Genomic DNA, 22064 nt, shown 5'->3' on the forward strand with positions numbered 1-22064 from the left:
GTTAAAAGTAAAATCTTTTGTATATTATCCATGTCTGTTTTAAATTTTTTGAAATCGTATGTATACTTAGCATGTGTGCACTTTCCACATCCGCGTTTGTAACCTGTGATACAAAGTAACAGTCTTCTGCCTTGTTTGCCCTTACATTGATATTTTTATGATTGTTGCACCTCTATCTGTTTTATTGAGGTGTGTGGGCGTGTTTGGTGGTTGCTTCTGTATCTGTTCTGTTAGGGGATGTTTGATTGTTGTGCCCTATCTATTTGGGGGTGGTAGTGTGCTGTGTCTATTTTGATAGAAGAGGTTGGGTTCTTGCTCCTCTAGCTGTTGGGGAAAGGTGTTATTCCTGTACCTATTATTAGGGGAGGTTCCATTGTTACTCCTGTATCTGTTTTGTTAAGGGGAGTTTTGGTTCCTGTTCTTTTACCTATTCTGTAGGGGGTAGGGGCTAGTTGTTGCCCCAGAATCTATTCTTTTGGGGTTGATTTTTGTTCTTGTTCTGCAGAGCTCAGCCCAGGTCTTATGGGTGCTTGGGAAGCGTTCTCTCTGAAAAGGATAGACAGCCTTTGAATGTTACTCACATGTAAGCTGAGGATGAACAGGAGGAGGGGGAGGAGAGCTCATGCATTCTTTCTGTCGTAGGCTGAAAGTCACAACATGAGAAACCAGCAGATGGACCCCTTTACCAGGCGGCAGTGCAAACCCACCATCGTCTCCAATGTGAGTGCCTGGAGAGGACCTAGATTCTAGGACATAGAACGAATTCCATTAGGAGATTAATAAAGAAGTTAAAAATAATGTTTTTCTAGCTGCGATTTGCTTGCCTTAAGCTTGGTTCTGGATTCCTTTTTTTTTTTTTATCTTTCTAGAGAGCATACAGGTGGTAAAAACCTAGGAGCTAACCCTCTGTACCAGGTTATATTTTCAGTACAACAGATTATTAGCATAGGATGAGTATCCCTGATCCACAGTGGTTGGTATTTTTAGACTTAGAAATATTTGCACTATCTATTGAGCTATCTCGGGAATGAGACCCAGGTCTACAGAGTAGATGTATATCTGAGGATGACTTTAATCATAACTTTAGTACTTAAAATCAGATGTGGAATTTGTGGCACCATGATGGTACACAAATTTTTAGACTTTGAAGGTTTTGGACTTTCATACTACAGAGTGCACAGCCTATATATGTTGGTTAGCATTGAGGCCTAGCTGGGATGTTTTAAATGTGCTTTTCTATTGACTTGACCTGCTAATGGATGCCCTGTAGTACTTGTATGTTAGTGGGAGTAAACAGAAAAGAATCTGGCATGGGACTCTGAATGTTAAATAGCCTTTAAAGTAATTTATGGATTTTTCTCTTCCAGTCCAGGGACCCAGCTGTTCAGGCTGCCATTTTGGCCCAGCTAAATGCAAAATACGGTTCTGGAGCGTTACCAGATGCTCCAAAGGAAGTGAGCAAGGCAAGTACAGTTCCTGAGGTTTTGGAGCTAGACTGCAGGCCGGGACCTGAGCAGGCTGCTTGCCTTTGATTGGCCTAATGTTTGTACACACAGGCATTCGGGGAGTGCTCATAGTCTGTCCTTCTCTTAGTTAAGAAGTCGTTATTAGTTTATTTAAGTTACTAAGAGTGTAATCGCTGGTACTGAATTGTGAACAATCCTAAATGGACCTTAATGGACCTTGACTGTGTCTTCAGGTCACTGCCTTCTGGACTTCTGCAGCAGGTTTTCTCAAGTAGAAAGTGTATGGCCTATGTACCTTACAGGGTAATTAGAAGGAACCATTAACAAGTAAGGGTCAGACAGTTGTAGCAGTGAAAGCAGAAATGGTAGTCAGGAAAGGCTCATAGTTCTTTGTTCTTTAGTTCTTTGTTTCTTTGTTTTGTTTTCCTATTCCCTCAACAGTCTTACATGTGCCCTTGGCTGGGCTTGCACTTGCAGGGACCCTCCTGCTTGTGGGTCCTCAGTATTCAGGGTGTGAAGAAACAGTTACTAAAAGTTCAAGTTTGGAGGCCAACCCGAGTTACATAAAGCCCTGGGGGTATGGTCAGTTGGTAGAGTGTTTTCTACTGCAGTGTGCACAGCTCAACTTGAAACTGGGGGGCACAGAGGTGGTTCATGCCCATAATGCTTCACAAAGGAGGTAAAGGCTGATGGTGAAAACCCTCAGATGTTTCCTTGACTAATCCATGAATGCCTTGAAATCTTGGGTCAGTAGGGGGACGGTTATCTTAAGCCCACCCTTTCAACTCATGCCATAGACAAGCTTTGAAGCCTAGAAAGGCACCTGAAGAGAAGGCTTCCTCATCTATGGCCTCTCCTGGTCTGAGTTGGAGATTATTACAGCTTAGTTGGAGAGGGTGTGCCTGGCAAGCTCACTAAAACATGTGTGTGTGCACATGCATGTGTTAGTTTACTTTTAGAAAAAAGTGTCAATCAAGGAGGTGGGAGGCTAGGGAGATGGCTCAAGTCAGTAAATTCTTCCCTAACATGAGTTGGAGATCAAGACTTGAGTTTGATCCCTAACCCTGTGTAAAAATGCCTAGCCTAACTGGGCCTAGTGACACACCTTTAATCCCAGCACTCGGGAGGCAGAGGCAGAGGCAGGTGGATCTCTGTTGAGTCCCAGGCTAGCCTAGGCTATAGAGAGTGCTACCTACAGTAGCCAGCACTACTCAGAGAAACCTATCTTGAAAACTAATGCCTGGCATGGTGGCTTATGTCTGTGACTACAGAAGAGGCAGAGGAGGGTTCCCAGGCAGGTAGCCTAGCCTAATGGGTGAGCTCAAGGCCAGCAAAAGGAGATATATACGTAGCTTTTCTGAGGATCACACCCAAGGTCATTGTGTGGCTTCCACATGTATGTTGCACACATGTGTGTACTTCGAAAAAGATAGGGGCTCATTATGAAATTCACATGATCTTGAGCAAAACCTTTGAACATCAGTGGCTACCGTTTCTTGAAGACTTTGCATTTTACTTTTTTTTTTAAGTTACATGTAATAATGTTTTGACTGCATTTATGTATGTCCACTGCATGATGTACTTGATGTCCTGGAAAGTCTGAAGGAGGTTTCTAATCCCCTGGAACTGGAATTACGAATGGTTGTGAACCATCATGTGAATGTTAGGAACTGGATCCTCCAGCCCCTTGCATTTATGTCTTAGGTTTTGTTTCCTTGTCTCATTGCAGGGACAAGGAAAGGATAAAGATTTGAATTCTAAGTCAGCCAGTGACCTCTCCGAAGACTTGTTCAAAGTCCATGACTTTGATGTGAAGATTGACTTACAAGTCCCAAGCTCAGGTGGGTGTGTGTTGTGCTCAGAGGAAGGGCCGTAAGGACCAGATAGATTTGTGAATCTCTCAGCTTGGAGTCTTGATTATTTGAGGGGGTTGGAGGGGTTCCTACTTCATCTGTGGTCCATAGAGCCAAGGTCAGATAGGCCACAGGTCAATAAGACTTCCTGAAGAAGTGAAGCTAAAATCAGATCTGTATGGGTCCTTAATTTGCCAATTTGTTTTTTCCCAGAGTCAAAAGCTTTGGCTATCACCTCCAAGGCCCCACCAGCCAAGGATGGAGCTCCAAGGAGATCTCTGAACTTAGAAGACTATAAAAAACGACGAGGGCTTATTTGAGCACTTCCAGCCTGCTGCTTCCAACCCTGCATGCCCTGTCATCGTCCCGCCTTTCCTCTTTTCCTCTGATTTGCCCTCTTTGGGCTGGAGCAGCAGTGGAACTGGGAAGAGACTCTAACTGCCAGTCATTGTAATATAAACCATTTGCTGTATAGACCTTCCTTGTCTGCACCATCTCCCAGCAACCTCAGGCCCCGCCCACGGTGGGTCTGGGTGGGTGGGGCCTCTTCCAGGTCTTTAGGTCTGCGTTTGCCCGCCCCACCTGCTTTTGGTTTTTAACCAGCACCGTCCGGCCACTCTGCACATTCAGTATTACCGTGGAGCTAGGGTTCTTGCTAGAGCCCCTGGTGGCAGGAATGGCGGTACTTCAGTGTCCTCTTCAGGCTGCCTTGGGCCCGACCATCGAACATTTGGCACCTAACCCTGCAGAGAGTGGGACTGGGCAGCTGCCATCTTCTTCCCTCTCATCCTTCTCTTCTTCCTGTGTCCATGGAAGAGGGATTTTCAAACCAGTTTAGTTTCCAAAAAGTGTACATTTATGGGGAGGGAGGGGGCCTAATTTGAGTGTGTGTGTGTGCGCGCGTGTGTGTGTATGCGCGTGTGCGTGTGTATTTTTTATCATTTTTTAAAATGCAGTACTCTTTGTACCAGTCTGTCATGGATCTAGCTGTTTCAGATTTTTTTGAGCTGTACTTGAGCATCTGAAACTGCAAGAAAGAAACTGATTAAATGTGATTCTTCTTACTAAACAGGCCTGACTGCTGTAGCTGTGTGACTTCCCTCCCTGTCTACCCTAGCACTGCCCTACCCCACAGGAAGCTCCCATCCACCCCGCTTGCCCCATAGGCTGTGTTCTGACAGGTGGGCAGGAAGCTCATGGCAAGGCCCAGGGTGGGCAGCCAGAGTCTCGCTCAGTGCCCAGGCACAGCTGTGGCTTCTTGACTGAACGTAGCACATCTCGTCCCCACCCACTGTTCCTCTCTCTTCCTAGTGACTCTGATGTTTGGCAAGAATAACACTTTGTTCTGGTTTTTATGAAATAATTCAACATGAATGTGGAGAGCAAACAAAAAGGTGTAGGTTGCAAATGTTACCAGCATGTGCAGTGGTGCGTGTGCCCGTGTGTGTCTGTGTGTGTGCACATATATGTGGTGAGCATCTATATATTGTGCAGTAGGATGAAGCCAGCAAAGAGGTGTGTATGTTATGAGATGTTTGAAAAGAAACAAGCTGCCTGCTTGATAATCACTCTCAGGTGTAAAGCGCCAACTGTAAATAAAAGTGGCATTTAACAAATTTAACAAATTTCTTCAGAACAAAGTACAGCTGATGATATCCACCAAGCAGTAAGCGAAAGAAACAGCTGGGAGCCGCTGATCTCCAGTGCCGAGGACTCGAGCTCTGCTCTGTGCTTCACTGACTTGTATAAGGAAGGGGTGATGGGAAATCATGGAATTAAGTAGTATTTAAACAAAAATGGACTTACTAGCTCTTCTGATTGAGGAAAGCCCCGGTGTTGCTTCACTTAGTTTACATTTTTACTTTCTAAAAAGCAGCAACGGACGGCTTTAAAGAAGTATTGTGACGTAGAATGGGAAATGTGGCCTGTGCCCAGCTTAGTTGTAGCTGTGGCACAGAGTCGAGCACAGGAGCGGTGATGGGCTCATTGCAACCATACATACTTGAAGAGTCCATTGACCAAAGCTCTTTCTAGACGGACTGTGTTGTGTAAATGGGGAATCAGCCTGGGGAACGCCGCCTGCACACTAGCAGGGTCCTGGAGCTGCCAGACCTCTCCTATCATGTCAGACTTGGACTTTTTTCCTTCTTGTTTAAAGGACGTAAAATCATAGAATCCATATAATCTGTGGCGTCATCCTGACCCACATGTAGATCTGTATCTAATATTATTTGGATTTGGACAAGTGTCAATGACATTATGGCTGTGTAATAAAATTTTTATTAAAAATTCCACACACTGTAGCCCCTTTGCCACTCCCCACCTGCAGCTGCTGAAACCTTCATGCTGAGATGCCAAAGCATGGGGCAGGGAGAAAAGCCCACCAAAGAAGATGGAAGTTAGCCCAGCCACTGACCTGCCTGCCTGCTGACTGCAGCCACCCAGCATCTACCTGCAGTCAGTCTCAGCCAGTCATGGGACATTGGCTTTGTCCCACCCACTGGGTTCCTGGCGGGGTCAGTTCTTCTTCTGGTGAATGTCCTCAGTGACCCCTCCATCACCCCAGCTTCACTTCAGTGTTGAAGGCATAGCACCCAAGACTGCTCTACCCTCTTTCAGTTCTGGGAAGTAAGAGTCAGCGTCCGTATGCCTGGCTCATTGCTGTCTGTAGATCTTTTGTCTGTCTGGTTTCTGACAGGGACAGAGAACATCTGTTTTTGTTATTTTTCTGTGGTTTCCTGATTTGTCACTCAATCTGTAAATAGATTTGTAAATAAACTCGATGGCATTTTAACAAGGGATCAGATTTGGTCCAAAGCTTGCATCTTGAGTGGCACCCTTTAAAAGTCTCCAAGAGCTGCTCCTTTGCTCAACCCCACTTGAAGTTCTGCATCCCTAGAATGAAAATGGCTGTCTCCGGGGTTGGGGATTTAGCTCTCAGAGGTAGAGCGCTTGCTAGCAAGCGCAAGGCCCTGGGTTCAGTCCCCAGCTCCGGAAAAAAAAAAGAAAAGAAAAGAAAAAGAAAATGGCTGTCTCCAACCCTTAAGCGACACCCTCATGATGGTAATTCCCTGACCCAGTGTGAGCTCCAACACGATTTAACTGAGCAACTATATATGCCTGGTGTGCTGCCTAACCTTAGTGAGAACCGGGTCCTAACAACTTTCTCATGCCCCAGGCACAGTTCTTTTTCCTACCAGGAAGCCAGGGACTGAGTCTAACTGATTACCTGCAATCCTGCCCTACACAAGTAAGACCTATGAGGGCTCCCCACTGTACAAAGGCTGCATCATACTTTTACCTTTGTTAGCTAAGCAGCCAAGAACTCTACAGAGATAGTAGACACCAGGGCAAGGCTGCCTGGTGTTGATAAGGTAAACCTACAAGCATATCGAACTTGTCACCACTCACTGCTTGACTGTTGGGTGCAGAGAGCCTTTTAAGGCAGAGGATGAGTTGACAATCAAGCCACTTTGTTTTCAATATCCAGTTTGAAGAGAAAGGGAAAGATGGTCAACTTTATATCAGCTTCTCCCAGGAGAGGAGACTTCATTGAATGCCCCAAGAGCTCTAACAAGCCAGAAAGCCACAAACAGCTCAAGATAGAATCCAAGACCAAAGGCTGACATGGTCTCCTTGGGCTGTACTGAGAGCTGCAAGGAGCAGCATTAGTAAAAGGTCCGCCGTAGTTGTAAGGCTGCTCTAGGCCTGCCCCAGTCCCATGTGGGTAAAACTTTGAATGCAATTGCTTGGCCTGGAGTAATACCCAGTCAATGCAACACAGGCACATCTAGGAACTCCAGTCTGTTCTGCACCTAAGATAGCCAAGGGCCAGAGGCTACATAGCTCATCTCCTAGCACTACCACTTAATCCCTAGAGATAACACGTCTCTGAGACACAGTACCCCATCTTTTAAATGAATAGAGAGCTAGACATGGTAGCCCATGCCTTTAATCCCAGCACAACCACCAAACTAGCTGTAGCTAAATTGGCAGTTTGCCTGGCATTCACAGGGTTCTAGAAGCAATCCCCATCAGCACATGCCTGCAATTCCAACAATAAGGAGGTGGAGGCTAGACAGATAATTCAAGGTCGTTGTCTTCAGTTACATATCTAGTCTGATTTGGGGAATCTTCTGGAGGCCTCACTCCCCGTCCTTATCATTACCTCTGGCCATCCAACATACACCACCATCCATAAACTACCAAGAGTATTGGAATCAAGCCAGAAAAATAGAACCTCAGCAAACTTCCGGTTCTTCCCATTGAAGCCCCGTCCAAAAGTACAAGTTTCTGTCTATCAGCTTCCCCCTTACCCTTCACTACCTAGCTGAAATTCACCTGGGGGAAGCCCTTCTGGGACTTGTCTCAACTGTGGGGTGCCCTTTCAACTTCCTCTAGCGCATCACTTATTAAACAGTAGAGTTGGGAGCTCAACCCCATCCAGACAGCGCTTACCTGGAAAGGAAGAAACGAGGGGAAAGGATCAAGATGACATCCTTGATCAAGCAAGACCCTGAAGAAGGCGCCCGCAGCATCAAAATCCCAGGCTTCCGGTGTGTTGGAATCTAAAAACGCGGCTGCGAAGGGTGAAGCTGGCCCGTTGGCACTAAGCGCAGGTGTGTCCTAAGGATCTGATGGGTCCCATAACTTGGCAGCCCAAGTAGAAGCATGAGTAGAGGGTGAGCAACAACTGGGATGTATTGGCTGCACAGCCGGTGAGTACCTGTGAGCGCTTGTAGGCGACGTGACCCTCCCTCCCCCAAGTTTGAGGCACCCCTGGTCTTAAGGGAGGCAGGGAGGTGAGGTCTTGACACTGCACCAGGTGACTCGGTGGCCTAAATTCACCTACAGTGGACCCTAGCCTTTGGGACACTGAGCCAATGGCAGCTTTCTGGAGTTCCTGCTTCTGATGTTCTGTGTACTCCATCACCAGGACCCCCAAATGGAAGTCAGACCTGCGGGAACTGGGTTCCAGTTGAGAACCACATTTGCTCTTTCACTAGGAGATGCAGCGAGGTTTCCTAGTGAGCACTTATCATAGGCAGACTCAGCACATCACTAGCCACATGGGTGGGGCTTGAGCAGCCTCGGTTTGGTTTCACACTCTGGAGTCCCTCCAAGAGGTCATCATCTTCAAGTCGCTGGCCGCTACAAAAGGCCATACAGTTCCCTATCTTCAGAGACTTATAGGAACACATGCTCCTGAGGAAGAGCATATCTTGGTTCTGAAGTGTGTCAGGAGCGACTGCTGTAACAGCGCATACACAGGCACGGTGACACATTTTGTTTTAGACAAAAGTGATAGATTATGGAAAGTCAGCCCTGCTATCATCATGGCTATTCCAGAACATTCACAAAGACTAGGCTATCGGTATGGGTATTGCCAGAGAGGAGAAGAAACCCAGAGTTGAGAAGTGTCAGAGGTTGGAGCTGTCAAGGAAGACACCCTGTATTTTTATTTCCCCTTCCAGGACTGTCCTTCCCCACCCTACAATTGAGGTTGGGTCCAGGTTCCCACCAGCCCTCTTTCTAGAATGCCCTGGGCAGAGCCAAACATCAGAGTGACCATTTGAGAATGCTGGAATAGGTAAAGAAAATGAGAGTCCAAGGTTCCCAATGCTCCCGAGGACCCATTGCAAACAGTGAAGGAAGCCCTGTAGCATCCTATGGTCAGTTTCCTGGATGGCTCCTGTGTGGTTTTCTTCCCAAAAAATGTGAAATAATCACCACCTCCAGTAACAGAGCCATTTTGCTCTTTGCAGCTAGCACAATGTCTGGCTCATTGCAGCTCTGTAGTGTTTGCTCGGTGAGTGAGCCAGGCATTCCCACAAAACAGTGGAGTCCTGGGGGTTAAGGGCACTGACTGCTCTTCCAGGGATCCTGAGTTCAATTCCCAGCAATCACATGGTGGTAATGAAATCTGATGCCTTCTTCTGGTGTGTCTGAAGACAGCTACAGTGTACATATATAAATATGATAAATAAATCTTTAAAAAAAAACACATTGAACTCTTAAGCTCATCTCTTAGAAACTCCCTAGGGCATGTGTTGCTGAATGAAGTTTTGTACTAATCCCACCAGAGGAAAATGCTACCCTAATCCCTCCCCTCCAACACCGAGCTAACTGCACTGAGGAGGACCTGAAGGCTCAGAGTAATGAGTCCCTCATTCAAGAGTGCATGCTTTCTTTTCTTTTCTTTTCTTTTTTTTTTCCGGAGCTGGGGACCAAACCCAGGGCCTTGCGCTTGCTAGGCAAGCGCTCTACCACTGAGCTAAATCCCCAACCCCGAGTACATGCTTTCTTGTCCTCTCTCTCTCTCTCCCCCTCTGTTTGTCTGGAGCTGGAGAGATGGCTCAGTAGTGAGAGACCTCTTCCAGAGGACATAGATGTAATCCCTGGCACCCACAAACCAGTTCGCAACTCTGTAACTCCAATCCCAGTGGATCTAATGCCTTGTGAGCACTGGGCATTCCCATGTGGTACACGATCAGGCATGCAGGCTGAAGCCCATACACACAAAAAAAGGTTGTTGATTTGTTTTGTTTTTTTGTTTTTTTGTTTTTGTTTTTTTATTTAAAGAAGCTTTTTAAAGAAACTGTGCAAGACCAGATAGACGTGGGGGTAGTGAGCAGTAATTTTGCATCAGCACCTGGAGTGGAGGCAGAGGATAAAGATAAATTGAATGCACACATGTGCGCATGCCCTCGCGCGCGCGCCTGCACACACACACACACACTCACGCACTCACGCACACACTCATGCACACACATGTACACACATACTCACACACACATGCACATCCCTCGCTTTGCTTATTCCATTTCCAGGCCTCCCCCTTTCCCATTTTTTTTGTCCCATGGCTGTTGCCCTCCAGGAGAGACAGCGCTCACACATACTGAGTCCAGATGGCTAAGCAACAGGGAGAAGACTCAGGTACCTTAGCACTCAGTATTTGAAGGTATAGGAGAACCACCCCCACTGAGATGCCTCAAGAAAGCTTGGTGTGGTGGTGCATGCTTGTGACCCCAGCCCTCAGGAGGTGGAGTCAAGATTGCAAGTCAGCCTAGGCCACATAGCTAGATTCTGTATCACAAAGGGGATGGAAAGAAGCTGGAGAGATAGCTCAGTGGTTAAGAACACTGACTGCTCTTCCAGAGGTCCTGAGTTCAATTCCCAGCAACCACATGGTACCTCACAACCATCTGTAAGGGGATCCAATGCCCTCTTCTTGTGTTGTCTGAAGACAGCTGTACTCATACATAAAATAGGGGTTGGGGATTTAGCTCAGTGGTAGAGCGCTTGCCTAGGAAGCGCAAGGCCCTGGGTTCGGTCCCCAGCTCCGAAAAAAAGAACCAAAAATAAATAAATAAATAAATAAATAAATAAATAAATAATAAATAATTTTTTTAAAAAAGATACTTTATTTCCAATGGCAACAGCTGGTCTATGGCCAAAGCAGAGTGACCCCTGTAGCCTAGCTCAGAGCAATCAATCCCTCAAGGACCCCCAAACCTTGACATACTCCTCTATACCCTAGCTCTATGCACCTTGTTCTCTTCCAGTCCTTTTGTTTCTCAGCACACAGGAGGCCACACCCACCACCTACATACTCCTGCACATCCCTTCCACTTAAGCAACAAAAAGTGGAGGGAGCTGGGCATGGTAGCTTACATCCGAGGCCCTGGTGCTGAGTCTTCCAAGGCTGAGGCAGGAAGGTTACTAGACTTGGAAGTTTACTATTTATTAATTATGACCTGTCCAGGCCTTGCCTCAGTAACTTCCCTGTTTTCTGCCTGAGGTAGGTGAAAACAGACTCTTGCTTGGTTGTATAAAAACTAGAAGTCCCTGAATGAACAAAGCCCGTCAGCTGTGGTAGTGCATGTCTATGATCCTAGGGCCCGAAGGCTCAGGCAGGAGGATTGCCCAGAGTTTGAGGCAAAGCTATATTACACAGTGAATTCAAGCTGGATATGGAGGGGCACACCTTTGACTCACTGCTTAGGAAGCAGAGACGGGCAGATCTCTCTGAGTTTGAGGCCAGTCTGGTCTACACAGTGAGTTCCAGGGTGGCCTGACACCAGAATGAGATTTTATATCAAGAAATGTGAGGAAAGGGAAATAGGAAGGGAGGGAGGAAGAAATTTATCTTAACACACGGTGATAGAAATCAGGGGCCTAGTCACTCCCTAGCCAGCATTCTGGGATGGGATGCACTGCGACCCCTTGTTCTTAGTTCACACATTCCCTGCTGTCCTTATCCACCCAACAAAATCCACCTAAACAGCACATACTCTTGCTGTTGTTGAGAAACGGTTTCATGTAGCCCAGGCTGGCCAGCTTATAACTATGGATGGATGGATGGCTTGAATCTCTGGTCCTCCTCCTTCTGCCTAGTAGAGTCCTAACAAAGGTAGCATAGGCATTCGCCATCACCCACAGTGACATTCTTTGGTTCCTGCTATGGTATACCTAAGACTTGGGCAAGTACATGATACAAGAAGAAAAAGAATTGTTCTCTCAGCAGCTAGGCTAGACCTTTAACCTACTATTCTAGCATCGCCCACACACTGCCTGACACACAGGTACCCAGTGCTCCCTCCTCCCTCTCCCTACTACCCTCTGACTTCTCCATGGAGGAGGCAAGTGTTCAAACTCCTGGTTTCTCTCTCTTTGGCTTTCATTCCTTCCACACTCCTCCTCCTCCTCCCTTCATCAGTCACCTCGAAATCCTTTCTCTCTGCCAAAGGTTCTCCTTCTCCCTCTCAACACTCTCTTCCCCTTCTCCTGGACCCTCTTAGATTCTGGCTGAAGAGAGAAGTCAAGTCGCATACATAACCCTGGGCCTGCCCCAACAATCCCAGGCTCTAGGTGCTCAGTGAGAGGCCCTCAATCCTTTCAGGGGAAGGCAGAAAATTCTGGCTTCTGCTCACAGTAGCCTTGCAGTTCAGCAGAGCACCAGCAAGCAGGGTCCACAGACCCATCCAGAGATGACGAGAACTTTACAGTGTCTGAACTTCTATATCAGTGTCCTCTTTTCAGTGTTCAGTCATGACTCTGGGCCATGTGAGGTTTTCTTCTGTTTACAGATAGGGAAATAGATGGAGGGAGTGTACCTAAATTTCCTCCTAAGGTATGGTGGACCAGAGACACTAGCGGTCTATTACAACACTAAAACACTCGCGTTTTCGAGCATCAAGCCTTTTTCCTTCCTTCCATGCTGGGCAGGGAATCCAGCACTTGTCACAGAGTAAGCAAGTGCTCTATCACTGAGCTACACAGTCAACGTCCATCTCTAAAAGTTTACTCACAGCAACCCTACAGCGTTGACAGCTTCCCTGCAGGAGAATCTGCAGTTCAGAGAGGGGAAAGGGCTCGTTTTGAAGCCACAAAGCTCCAAAGAAAGGGGCGTGGGGAGGAGGAGGAGAAGAAACAGCACCACCAGCTAGTGGGGGGCTGGAGAGGGGCGGTGGAAATGCAGGCCAGGACTAGCTGCGACACTTGGAGTCAGGCTCCGCCTCTTGACCTTGTTCTCTGCCCGCTGGGAAGTGGAGAGCTTCAAGGGATGGGGGGGGTGGGGAGCAGTCTTAGCTCGACCCTGGCCACTGACAAGTTGGGCGCACACCTTGGGGTGTGGCTTCTTTGGGTGGCTGACGGCCTTGAACTCCGGATTAAGGGGCCCAGGCCAGAGAAAAGCCCCAGAGACTCAAAAGACTTTGACCAGGAAGGTTGGAACACGGAAAAGAGCCCGAGGAAGCGTGTGAAGGAACGGGCGCAGCTTCTTCCTGTGCAGGTCAAGACCTTTGGTTGGCACTGAAGGAATCCCTCAAAAGCCGCGGGAGGGCACAGGGCTCGGGGGAGGGGCAGGTCTCTGCAGCTTCCTTGAGGGCAGGACCAGAAATAAGGCGGGGTCCGGACCTGAGTCTGCCTGTGACACTCGGGACACTGCAAGCCTCCTGCAGCTGCGAGGGCCCCGGGAGGCCCGCGCTTTCTCAGAAAGTGAAAGGAGTGGGCAGGGGGCGCGGCCGGGGCGGGGCGGGGCGGGGCCGGGCGGGCGTTGCCGAGGCTCCGCCTCGGGGCAGTCCCAAGCCCCAGGCGCTGAGCGTCTCCAGTCCCCGCCGCGCCGCGGGCTGGTGGGCTCGGCTGCCGCTCCGTTGTCGGGAGATGACCCTGCCCGGACACCCGACGGGCATGGCGCGGCCACGGGGCGCGGGGCCCTGCAGCCCCGGGTTGGAGCGGGCTCCGCGCCGGAGCGTCGGGGAGCTGCGCCTGCTCTTCGAAGCGCGCTGCGCCGCAGTCGCCGCCGCAGCGGCCGCAGGGGAGCCCCGGGCCCGCGGGGCCAAGCGGCGTGGGGGACAAGTGCCTAACGGGCTCCCGCGTGCTGCCCCTGCTCCGGTGATCCCGCAGCTCACTGTGACAAGCGAGGAGGATGTGGCCCCGGCCAGCCCCGGGCCGCCGGACCGAGAGGGGAACTGGCTCCCAGCTGCGGGGTCGCACCTGCAGCAGCCACGCCGCCTCTCCACCTCGTCCCTCTCCTCCACCGGCTCCTCGTCGCTGCTTGAGGACTCGGAGGACGATCTGCTGAGCGACAGCGAGAGCCGGAGCCGCGGCAACGTGCAGCTGGAAACCAGCGAGGACGTGGGGCAGGTACGGGCCGCGGGGGCGGGGCCAGCGGGGGCTGCGCGCCGGGGACTCCGCTCCCAGCTCTGCTCCGACCGCTTTGCTTCCCCCGCCGAGAGCCCAAGCCGGGGGCAGGGGACATGGGGATGGAGAGGGACCCCAGGACGACCTCTCGCCTTGGTTCTTTTTTGGGGGCTAGGCAGGCGATGGTAGCTGAGCGCTTGGGCGTCTAAAGGAGGTTGAGGAGTACGCGACCCACGGAGCGGGAGCCAGCGGGTCCGCGGGCATACCTGGGTAACTGTCAGGTAGGGCTGGAGAGATCAGAGCCGGGTAGCCTTACCCTGGGAGCCCTGAGAGAGAAAGGGGCGCGTGAGCTTTTCTCTCTCCTCCCCCTCTCGGTGCCGCGGCCCCACCCCCGCCGTTGCCACGGTTTCCCTCTCCTGAGTGGGAGTGGAGCGGAGCTCCTGGCTCGGCTCCGGAGCCGCTGCCGTCTGCTCCCCGCGCGCGCACGAGGCGTGGATGCGGGAAGGGAGGGGCGCGGGGCTAGAATGGAGCGGAACCAAGATCCACCTGCTGCGCCCCCCTCCTCGCCCTGGCCTACTGCTCCTAAGTTACGGGAAGGTAAACTGAGTCTGGCAGGAGCTTGCTAGTCTCTGTCTGTAGTGGGGTAAAAGTTCCCGGGCCTAATTAACCGTCAGATATCACCCGCCAATATTAGGTGAAGTCATTATTCGTGGTATGGCCCTCCTTTACTGGAGGTTGAACTCGGGGCCTCAAACACGGTAGGCAAGCATAACCGCCACTGAGCTACATTACATCCTCAGCCCTCTTTTCATGACACTAATTTGCCAAGTTACAGTGAAACACAGTCTTGTACTTGCGATCCTTCTGTTTCAGTAATCTCCCTTGTTTTAACCATGGCCAGATAACTAAATGAACTGCCTGAGGACTGTGCCGCGTTGCTCTAGATTTTACGCAAGCGTTCCTCCAGTGGAAAGAGAGAGACCGGGAACGCCCCACTCTGGCCAGAAGGTCGGAGTCCTGGTGACTTCGTAAGACGCGCGCCCGGGTTGCCTAGACGCCTTGAGAGAGAAGAGCGCTGAGGTGTGGCCTGGGCCCTCTGGAACCCGGCATCCCTGCACACTAGGACTGGACCGAGCGAGGGAGGCAGTGTAACAACTCCAAGTGGCACTGTGACTCAGAGACTTACAATACAAAAGAGAAGGGGGGGCTCACAGCAGGTTGTCGTCCCCCCACTTCCCATCATCAGGTGTAGGTGCGGGGGCTCAGTCACGAGTCCGCTGCGCCCCTAGTCCTGACAAGTCAGAGTATGATCGGGTACGGTGGTCGTCCTTGGGGCGACTCTAGACTACGTACTGAGGCGAATGTCGCCGAGGTTCCCCCAAAACCTTGGCTTGTGAGCAGTGGGAGGACCTCTGAAGAACCTCAACGGTAGAGCGGCCACTCCCCTGCTCTAATCTCAGACACCTTGTGAAGGGCGCGACCGGTGAGAGCTGGGAGGACCCAGGCTGGGGCGCAGGCACACCCGCTTCCCTGTTCCGTCGGCCAGGACCCCCTAAGTGCTCAGGGCGAGGCTGTGCGGGGGAGGACCCGCAGTCTAAATCTGGGTCCAGTGTAGGTAGCTCCCGAAGGGGTCAGGACATCCAGGAGAAGCCCAAACTAGCGGTTCCCTGCAAGTCTTCATCTGCCTTTCTCACCCTGGTCCTCGGCTTCTCCAGGAACCCGCAGGAGTAGGTCCAGATGGCCTCTCCGGGCCCTTTCAAACTCCCAGGTTGTCTCCCAGGCTTCCCAACCCCCAGCCCGCCGGGGCCTCCCCAAAGGCAAACAGCTCGGGAGCCGCAGATAAGCCTGGAGCTGTTGACAGAGGCTGCCTGCGTCTGCGTGGAAGGGCTGGGAGCGGACTTTGCCTCACAGCAGGCCCCACACACGCCTGCTCGGGCCGCCTTTTAGGGCTTCCCCGGTCAGGAAGCAGAGCGACTCCCACTGACCGTTAAGGATGCACCTGGGGAAAGATAAGGTGCCAGCATTCTAGGGCTGCAGTCTAGCCAGCCAGCACCTCACACCCGACCTAGAAGGCTCTGCCGGTCTCAGCCAGGTTCTACGACCTTTCCTTTACTTCCTAGTCGCTTGCACAGCCTGCTCGGGGCAGGACATGAAGGGCTGGCCTGGACGCTTTGCTCCCTCCAGCGGCCCTTTTCTCTGATAGAAGGAAAATTCAGGAACAAGAAAAGCTGAGGAACCAAGGGAGAAGCAGGAGGCCTACTCCAAGGGCAGGTGCTGTGACTCTAAGGCCTTGGCTGTCTCCTCAGACATTTGTGGGAGTGACCCTAGCAGAAGAGAGGGTGTGTTGATTCTTTTTCATCTGATTTTATTGTCTCAATGACTCAGGCTAGGTAAGGAGACCTGGATGCTGTCCCCTCCTGGACTCAACCCCCACACATCATTTTTCACTAATTATAGAGCAGAATTTAGGTTAACAGACTTCCTTTTTAAAAAGCAAATGCCCATGGGAAGGTGAAGTCGTGGGTCACTTATACCTTAGTGCAAATCATTTAGTAAATTTAAATTGATTGCTCTCCCCACCATCACCACAGGGAGTGCTAGTTTGATAGGACAATTGGAACATTGGGAGGGTGTTGGGCTGGCAGAAATTTCAACCAGGATTGGTGACTCTATAGGAACAGAGTGAATCTCAACCTTCCTAATGCCGCAACCCTTTAGTGCAGTTCCTCATGCTGTGGTGAACCCCAACCACCATAACATTTTTATTGCTGCTTCATAACTGTAAGTTTGCTACTGTTATGAATCATAATGTAAATATCTGTGTTTTCTGGCGGTCAAACAACCCCTGTGAAAGATTTGTCCCTCCCAAGGGGTTGAGATCCACAGTTGAGAACCTCTGTGATAGAGACAGAGAACAGGATGGAACTAAAGACAGAGGAAAAGCTGAGGTCCGGTAGCGAATAGGCTGTCTGGATCCATGTGAGGGGCAGATGTCCACAAGGCTTCCAAACAGCTTAGACAAGGAAGAGGTCTAAGGCCAGGACACAGCAAGTCCCTACTTATGGAGACACTCATCTGTAATGAAGAGAAGTTATCAGAGGGGCCTCCTTTGTCATCAGCAGAGGACACAGGCTTCTTGACCTTTATACCAAATGTCCAGGCAGCCTATGGTTGGTGGAAGCAGTCTCTCCTTGGAGGGAGGGGTGGACCATATCTTCCCTGATGTTATGAGCCAAAATCTTCACCCACCCAACAACCCAAGAGAGACTGTCTAGCAGGCCTTTTGGATTTACTTGTTTGTGAGTGCGTTATGCTCCCTGCAAAAGGAACCATTCTTCAGAGGAAGCTGGCCATGAGTTGGCTTCTATGGCGCTTACAACTGGATCCACATCACTGGCAAGGGAGCTACACCTTGTTATAAGAAGCTTCAGGAGCTGACTATGGGAGGCTCCGCTGAGATGATGGGCAGGAAAGCTCTTTGTTTCCTGCAGGGATAGAATCTGCTGCTGTTTGTTCTACAAGACTCACAAAACCAAGGCAGGGAGGGTGGGGAATGGCTCTATTCCATATCAGCTCAGAGACTAGTCCATACTGTTACCACGCATTAACCAGTCAACCAAGCAGGTAGCATACACATTTTTTTTTTTTTCGGAGCTGGGGACCGAACCCAGAGCCTTGTGCTTGCTAGGCAAGCGCTCTACCACTGAGCTAAACCCCCAACCCCAGCATGCACATTTTTAAAGACCTATCTCAATGTTTCTCAGCCTGGCCTCAGATTCCTGGGTTCACATAATCTTCCTTTTCCAACCTGCCAAGTAGCTAGGACTACAGCCATGCACCACCATGTCCAATGAGCCGGCTTCCGTGAGGCTTCTCCTGAGCCTTCGTCCTTTCACTGAAAGTAGATCTCTGAGTTCAAGGCCAGCCAGGGCTACACACACACAAATAAAGAAACCCTATGTTGGAAGGGGGAGGGGAGTGGGAAGGGAGAGAGGAAGGAAGGAAGGAAGAAATCACAAAACCTCCAAAGGAAGGATGGTGAAGTTCCCTCACACAGCACAAGCTGGTCCTCCCACCAGGATGACTTGAGAACTAAATGTACCCTGGTTAAATTCCTTCTTGCCCCGCCCTCCCTTAAAGTTTTGTTAGGTTTTTCAAATCACCCAAGCCTTTCACCGTTAAAAGTAATAAGAGGAAGGCCCCCTAGGTTGACCTCAGAGGTTAAAACCTTCATAACACCCTCTAGCTATAAATGTTTCACCCTGTAAAAGCATATAAAAACTGCTAGCTGATTGGCTCGTGGTGAGGAAGTTGGGCATAAGTGGGAGTCTGGAACCAGGGCATGATGATGCTAACGTGGATGAGCCTTGATTTCCTTGTGTGGTGATCCAGGTCATATTCATGCTGTGTAGGGCATCAAGAGCACATTGAATATGAGAGAAGAGGTCCAGGATACTTCTGCTAAATACATATGCTACATATCACCTTCCTGGAATTTTACTTGAGGATTTGGAAGGAAGGGCGTTTTATAATAAAACTTGGATTTATTATGCAGCAAAATGCAAACCTTGTATGTATTTAAAGATTTATAAAAGGAGTTTTGAAAGATGTCATGTTTCTAGTGGGCTGCTTCTGGCTACACCCCCAGATCCCTGGGGATTGGACATGTGATCACGCCCTAGTGTGCCATGTTGGGAAAGTGAGAGCAATGGTGACCGTGGGAAGATGAGAGGCTGTAGGGGATGCAGCAGGCAGGCAGTAAACAGTGGGGGGCTCGTGCTAGGGCAGCTGCTACACCTCCCGGAAGAAATGGCACTTGCTTGGATCACTGAGCTAGAAATCGAAGGAAGTGAGGACTAAAAGCAATCTCTCACTCCCTACCCAGTGCCTTGTCACCAACTCCACTTCTTTTTCCATAGGCAAGGCTTTCTGGTCAATAGACTTCTGCTACTTAAGCTACCTCCTCATTTCTTAGCATTCCCTTTGGCAAGGAGGCTGGTTTCAAGATACATACATGAGCCACCCTCGAATGTCAAAGAGCAGACACAAGACTGCTGAATTTGGGGTAGAGGGTGGAAATGTCGAGATTGGGTGGAAGGCAGGGTAATGGCCATGAGGCGAGAAATAACGCCCCCAAATACCTACACTCACGGCGGTTTTCTCTGAGGTCTTCTACTTTGCACTCACTGGTCAGACTTTCTGTTTCTTGATCCAGATCACAGCCAAGGATGCCTTGGGCTTTTGGCTTTCTTGTTTGGCTTACTAAAGAAGTGTGTGGGATCCGGGAACAGCTAGAGGGTCCTAGGGAGCCTCAGGCCATTCTTTTCACAAGCCCTGGCAGGCTGGCCTCCCTTCCCTGGTCCTGTCTGAAGAGTTGATTGTGGTCGGTGTGCCCTCCTAAGTGAGAAAACCAGGTCCCACGTGAGTAAATCCAGTATCTAAATTTGGCCCAATTTTCTCTAGGAGTTGGGTGGAGGGAGTCAAACTCAGTTCATTCATTACAACAGTGCTGAAAGCCTAATTGTTTCCCCATTTCACAGGTGAAGAAAAAATAATGCACATAAGCATTTTTTTTAATGTAGATATGCAGAATTTTAGTTCCATCCCTGGCTTATACAAGATGTCCCCCGTGATCTCACAATCAGCATCAAGTGATTCCTGATATTCACAGAGTTCAAAAATCTTGACAGAGCCTACTCACTAGTAGAGCTAGGTTTAACCCTGAGCCCTCTAGTGCTGAATCCCTGAATGCTTTCAGACTATCCGAGTAGCTAGAAGGAACTTTTCTCTGCCTGTCTCAGTGCCTGCCACACTGGTTCGCATTTTCTTTGGGTAGGCAGCTGAGTGAGTGAATAGCAAATGCTTGCATGAACCAGTGCTTCTGGTGGGACGGGGCCAAGTTGAATTCCTGCTTTAGAGGGACATTACTGAGATACTGACTTGCAGACCTGGACTTGTTGCTTTCAGAAAAGCCATTGGCAGAAGATCCGTACCATGGTCAACCTGCCCGTCATGAGTCCTTTCAAAAAGCGCTACTCCTGGGTGCAGTTAGCAGGGCACACAGGTGAGCATCATTGCAGCTGGGTGATGTCGCTTTGACAGGAAGGTGTGGGCAGTTCTAACTGGTGACCCTGTGCAGGGAGTTTCAAAGCTGCGGGCACCAGCGGCCTGATCCTGAAGCGCAGCTCGGAGCCTGAACACTACTGCCTGGTGCGGTTGATGGCTGATGTGCTGCGTGGGTGTGTGCCGGCCTTCCACGGTGTGGTCGAGCGGGATGGTGAAAGCTACTTACAGTTACAGGACCTGCTTGATGGCTTCGATGGGCCTTGCGTGCTTGACTGCAAGATGGGTGTCAGGTTTGTGTCCCCTCTCTCTTGGTTGGGCAGAATCAATCCGGGAACCAAGGACTGGGATAAAAGCTCATATGCCTGGTCCCTGCCCGCACCTCACAGAACTTACCTGGAAGAAGAGCTGACCAAAGCCCGAGAACGGCCCAAGCTGCGAAAGGACATGTATAAGAAAATGCTGGCCGTGGACCCCGAGGCGCCTACTGAGGAGGAGCATGCGCAGCGCGCCGTCACAAAACCTCGCTACATGCAATGGCGCGAAGGCATCAGCTCCAGCACTACACTCGGCTTCCGCATCGAGGGCATCAAGGTGGGTCAGGTTCCCCTCACTTTGCATGACCTCTCTTCTGCCCCATCTTCAGTGCTCATGAGCTCCAGCCTCGACCTCCCCAAGAGACACCCTCTGATAGCCATCTCTTCATCCCCAGAGGTTAAGCCCCCGGGGAGGTACCACTGCCCTTTGCATGATCCTCTCTCCCCTCAGATGGGTCCTGGTCTCTGACACTCCTTGCCCACCTCCTTCAGAAAGCTGATGGATCTTGCAGTACTGATTTCAAAACTACACGAAGCAGAGAGCAAGTGACTCGAGTCTTTGAGGAGTTCATGCAAGGAGATGCTGAAGTGCTGGTGAGAGGAGGCCCCTAGAGCCTTGAGGGTTGGGCGCTCTTGTTTACAAGGGTGCCTCTTGGCGAGTGTCCTCACCTATGCTGTGCCCAGTGGTAGCACTTCCCTTGTGGTACTGTCATTGTTTTTCCTCCTCTCCTATGTGAGCCACATGGTGTCTGTGTCTTCCCCACGACAGTGTTTGTTAGGCAAGTCGAAATAGATGCATGGTGCTTCCCAGAGTCAGCAGAGCCGCCCTCGGTGTGACATTAATCTGTCCACTCTGACCCTTCCTTCCAGAAGAGGTATCTGAACCGCCTACAGCAGATCCGGGATACCCTGGAGATCTCTGATTTCTTTAGACGGCACGAGGTAAGAGGTGGGTGGGCTCAGGACCTGGGTTTGTGCTTTATGAGGTTAAGAATGGGAAAGTGGGGTGTTTCTGGGAAAGGCGGGTGGCCTGACTGCCATGGCGGTCGGCAGGTGATTGGCAGCTCACTCCTCTTCGTGCATGACCATTGCCATCGTGCTGGCGTGTGGCTCATCGATTTTGGCAAGACCACGCCTCTCCCCGATGGCCAGATCCTGGATCATCGGAGGCCCTGGGAGGAGGGCAATCGTGAGGACGGCTATTTGCTGGGGCTGGACAATCTCATTGGCATCTTGGCCAACCTGGCTGAGAGATGAGGCTGGGCCCTTTTCCCTCAGCTTGGGCCAGCTGGTCAGAGATGTGGACCTGTGGCTGCATCCCCACCATGCATGCCGGCAAGAGACTGGAACCCCGCTGGGCGGGCAGTTCACATGGTCCTGGAGGACCAGGTGCCATGCACTAAGGGGGCGTAGTACATTAGGAGCTGGCTTCTACACAAGCCTGTTTCCCAGAGCTGAGTGACACTAATTTATAGGAGAGGAAGGAAACAGTGGGCTTCTCCCCCAGCCCAGCTCTTGTCAAGTGACTTTGCACCTCTCCAGAGGGTCCCGATCCAGAATTGTACTTCACAGGTATATAGACTTACTGGTCTAACTTCCTACACTACCATGGACACCCTTCCTAATAAAACTCAAAGATTCAGCTTCTGTGACTCAAGCCTATTCCCCTTCACCTCTGGTTCTCTCTTCCTCAGTTCTAGACTCCTTCACATTCAACTCAG

General features: G+C 50.3%; 2 protein-coding genes across 2 annotated transcripts in view; both read left to right on the plus strand.

Moving 5' to 3' along the window:
• The window catches only part of Rtf1 (RTF1 homolog, Paf1/RNA polymerase II complex component), a 58058-nt gene extending 51938 nt beyond the window's left edge, over positions 1-6120 (plus strand). The window contains exons 15-18 of the mRNA XM_032903976.1: positions 643-720; positions 1368-1463; positions 3196-3307; positions 3533-6120. Of these exons, the coding sequence (XP_032759867.1) occupies positions 643-720; positions 1368-1463; positions 3196-3307; positions 3533-3639 (393 nt within the window). The 3' untranslated portion in view covers positions 3640-6120. The remainder of the gene's footprint in view (positions 1-642; positions 721-1367; positions 1464-3195; positions 3308-3532) is intronic.
• Positions 6121-13388: 7268 nt separating this feature from the next.
• On the plus strand, positions 13389-21995 carry Itpka (inositol-trisphosphate 3-kinase A). The gene is made up of 7 exons (XM_032903977.1): positions 13389-13966; positions 19931-20027; positions 20103-20319; positions 20416-20620; positions 20836-20937; positions 21214-21285; positions 21397-21995. The coding sequence occupies exons 1-7, from the start codon at positions 13484-13486 to the stop codon at positions 21598-21600; spliced, it is 1380 nt and encodes a 459-aa protein (XP_032759868.1). The 5' UTR covers positions 13389-13483; the 3' UTR covers positions 21601-21995.
• The last annotated feature ends 69 nt before the right edge of the window (positions 21996-22064 follow it).

The sequence above is a fragment of the Rattus rattus genome, chromosome 5, assembly GCF_011064425.1.
Source record: "Rattus rattus isolate New Zealand chromosome 5, Rrattus_CSIRO_v1, whole genome shotgun sequence".
NCBI lineage: Eukaryota > Metazoa > Chordata > Mammalia > Rodentia > Muridae > Rattus > Rattus rattus.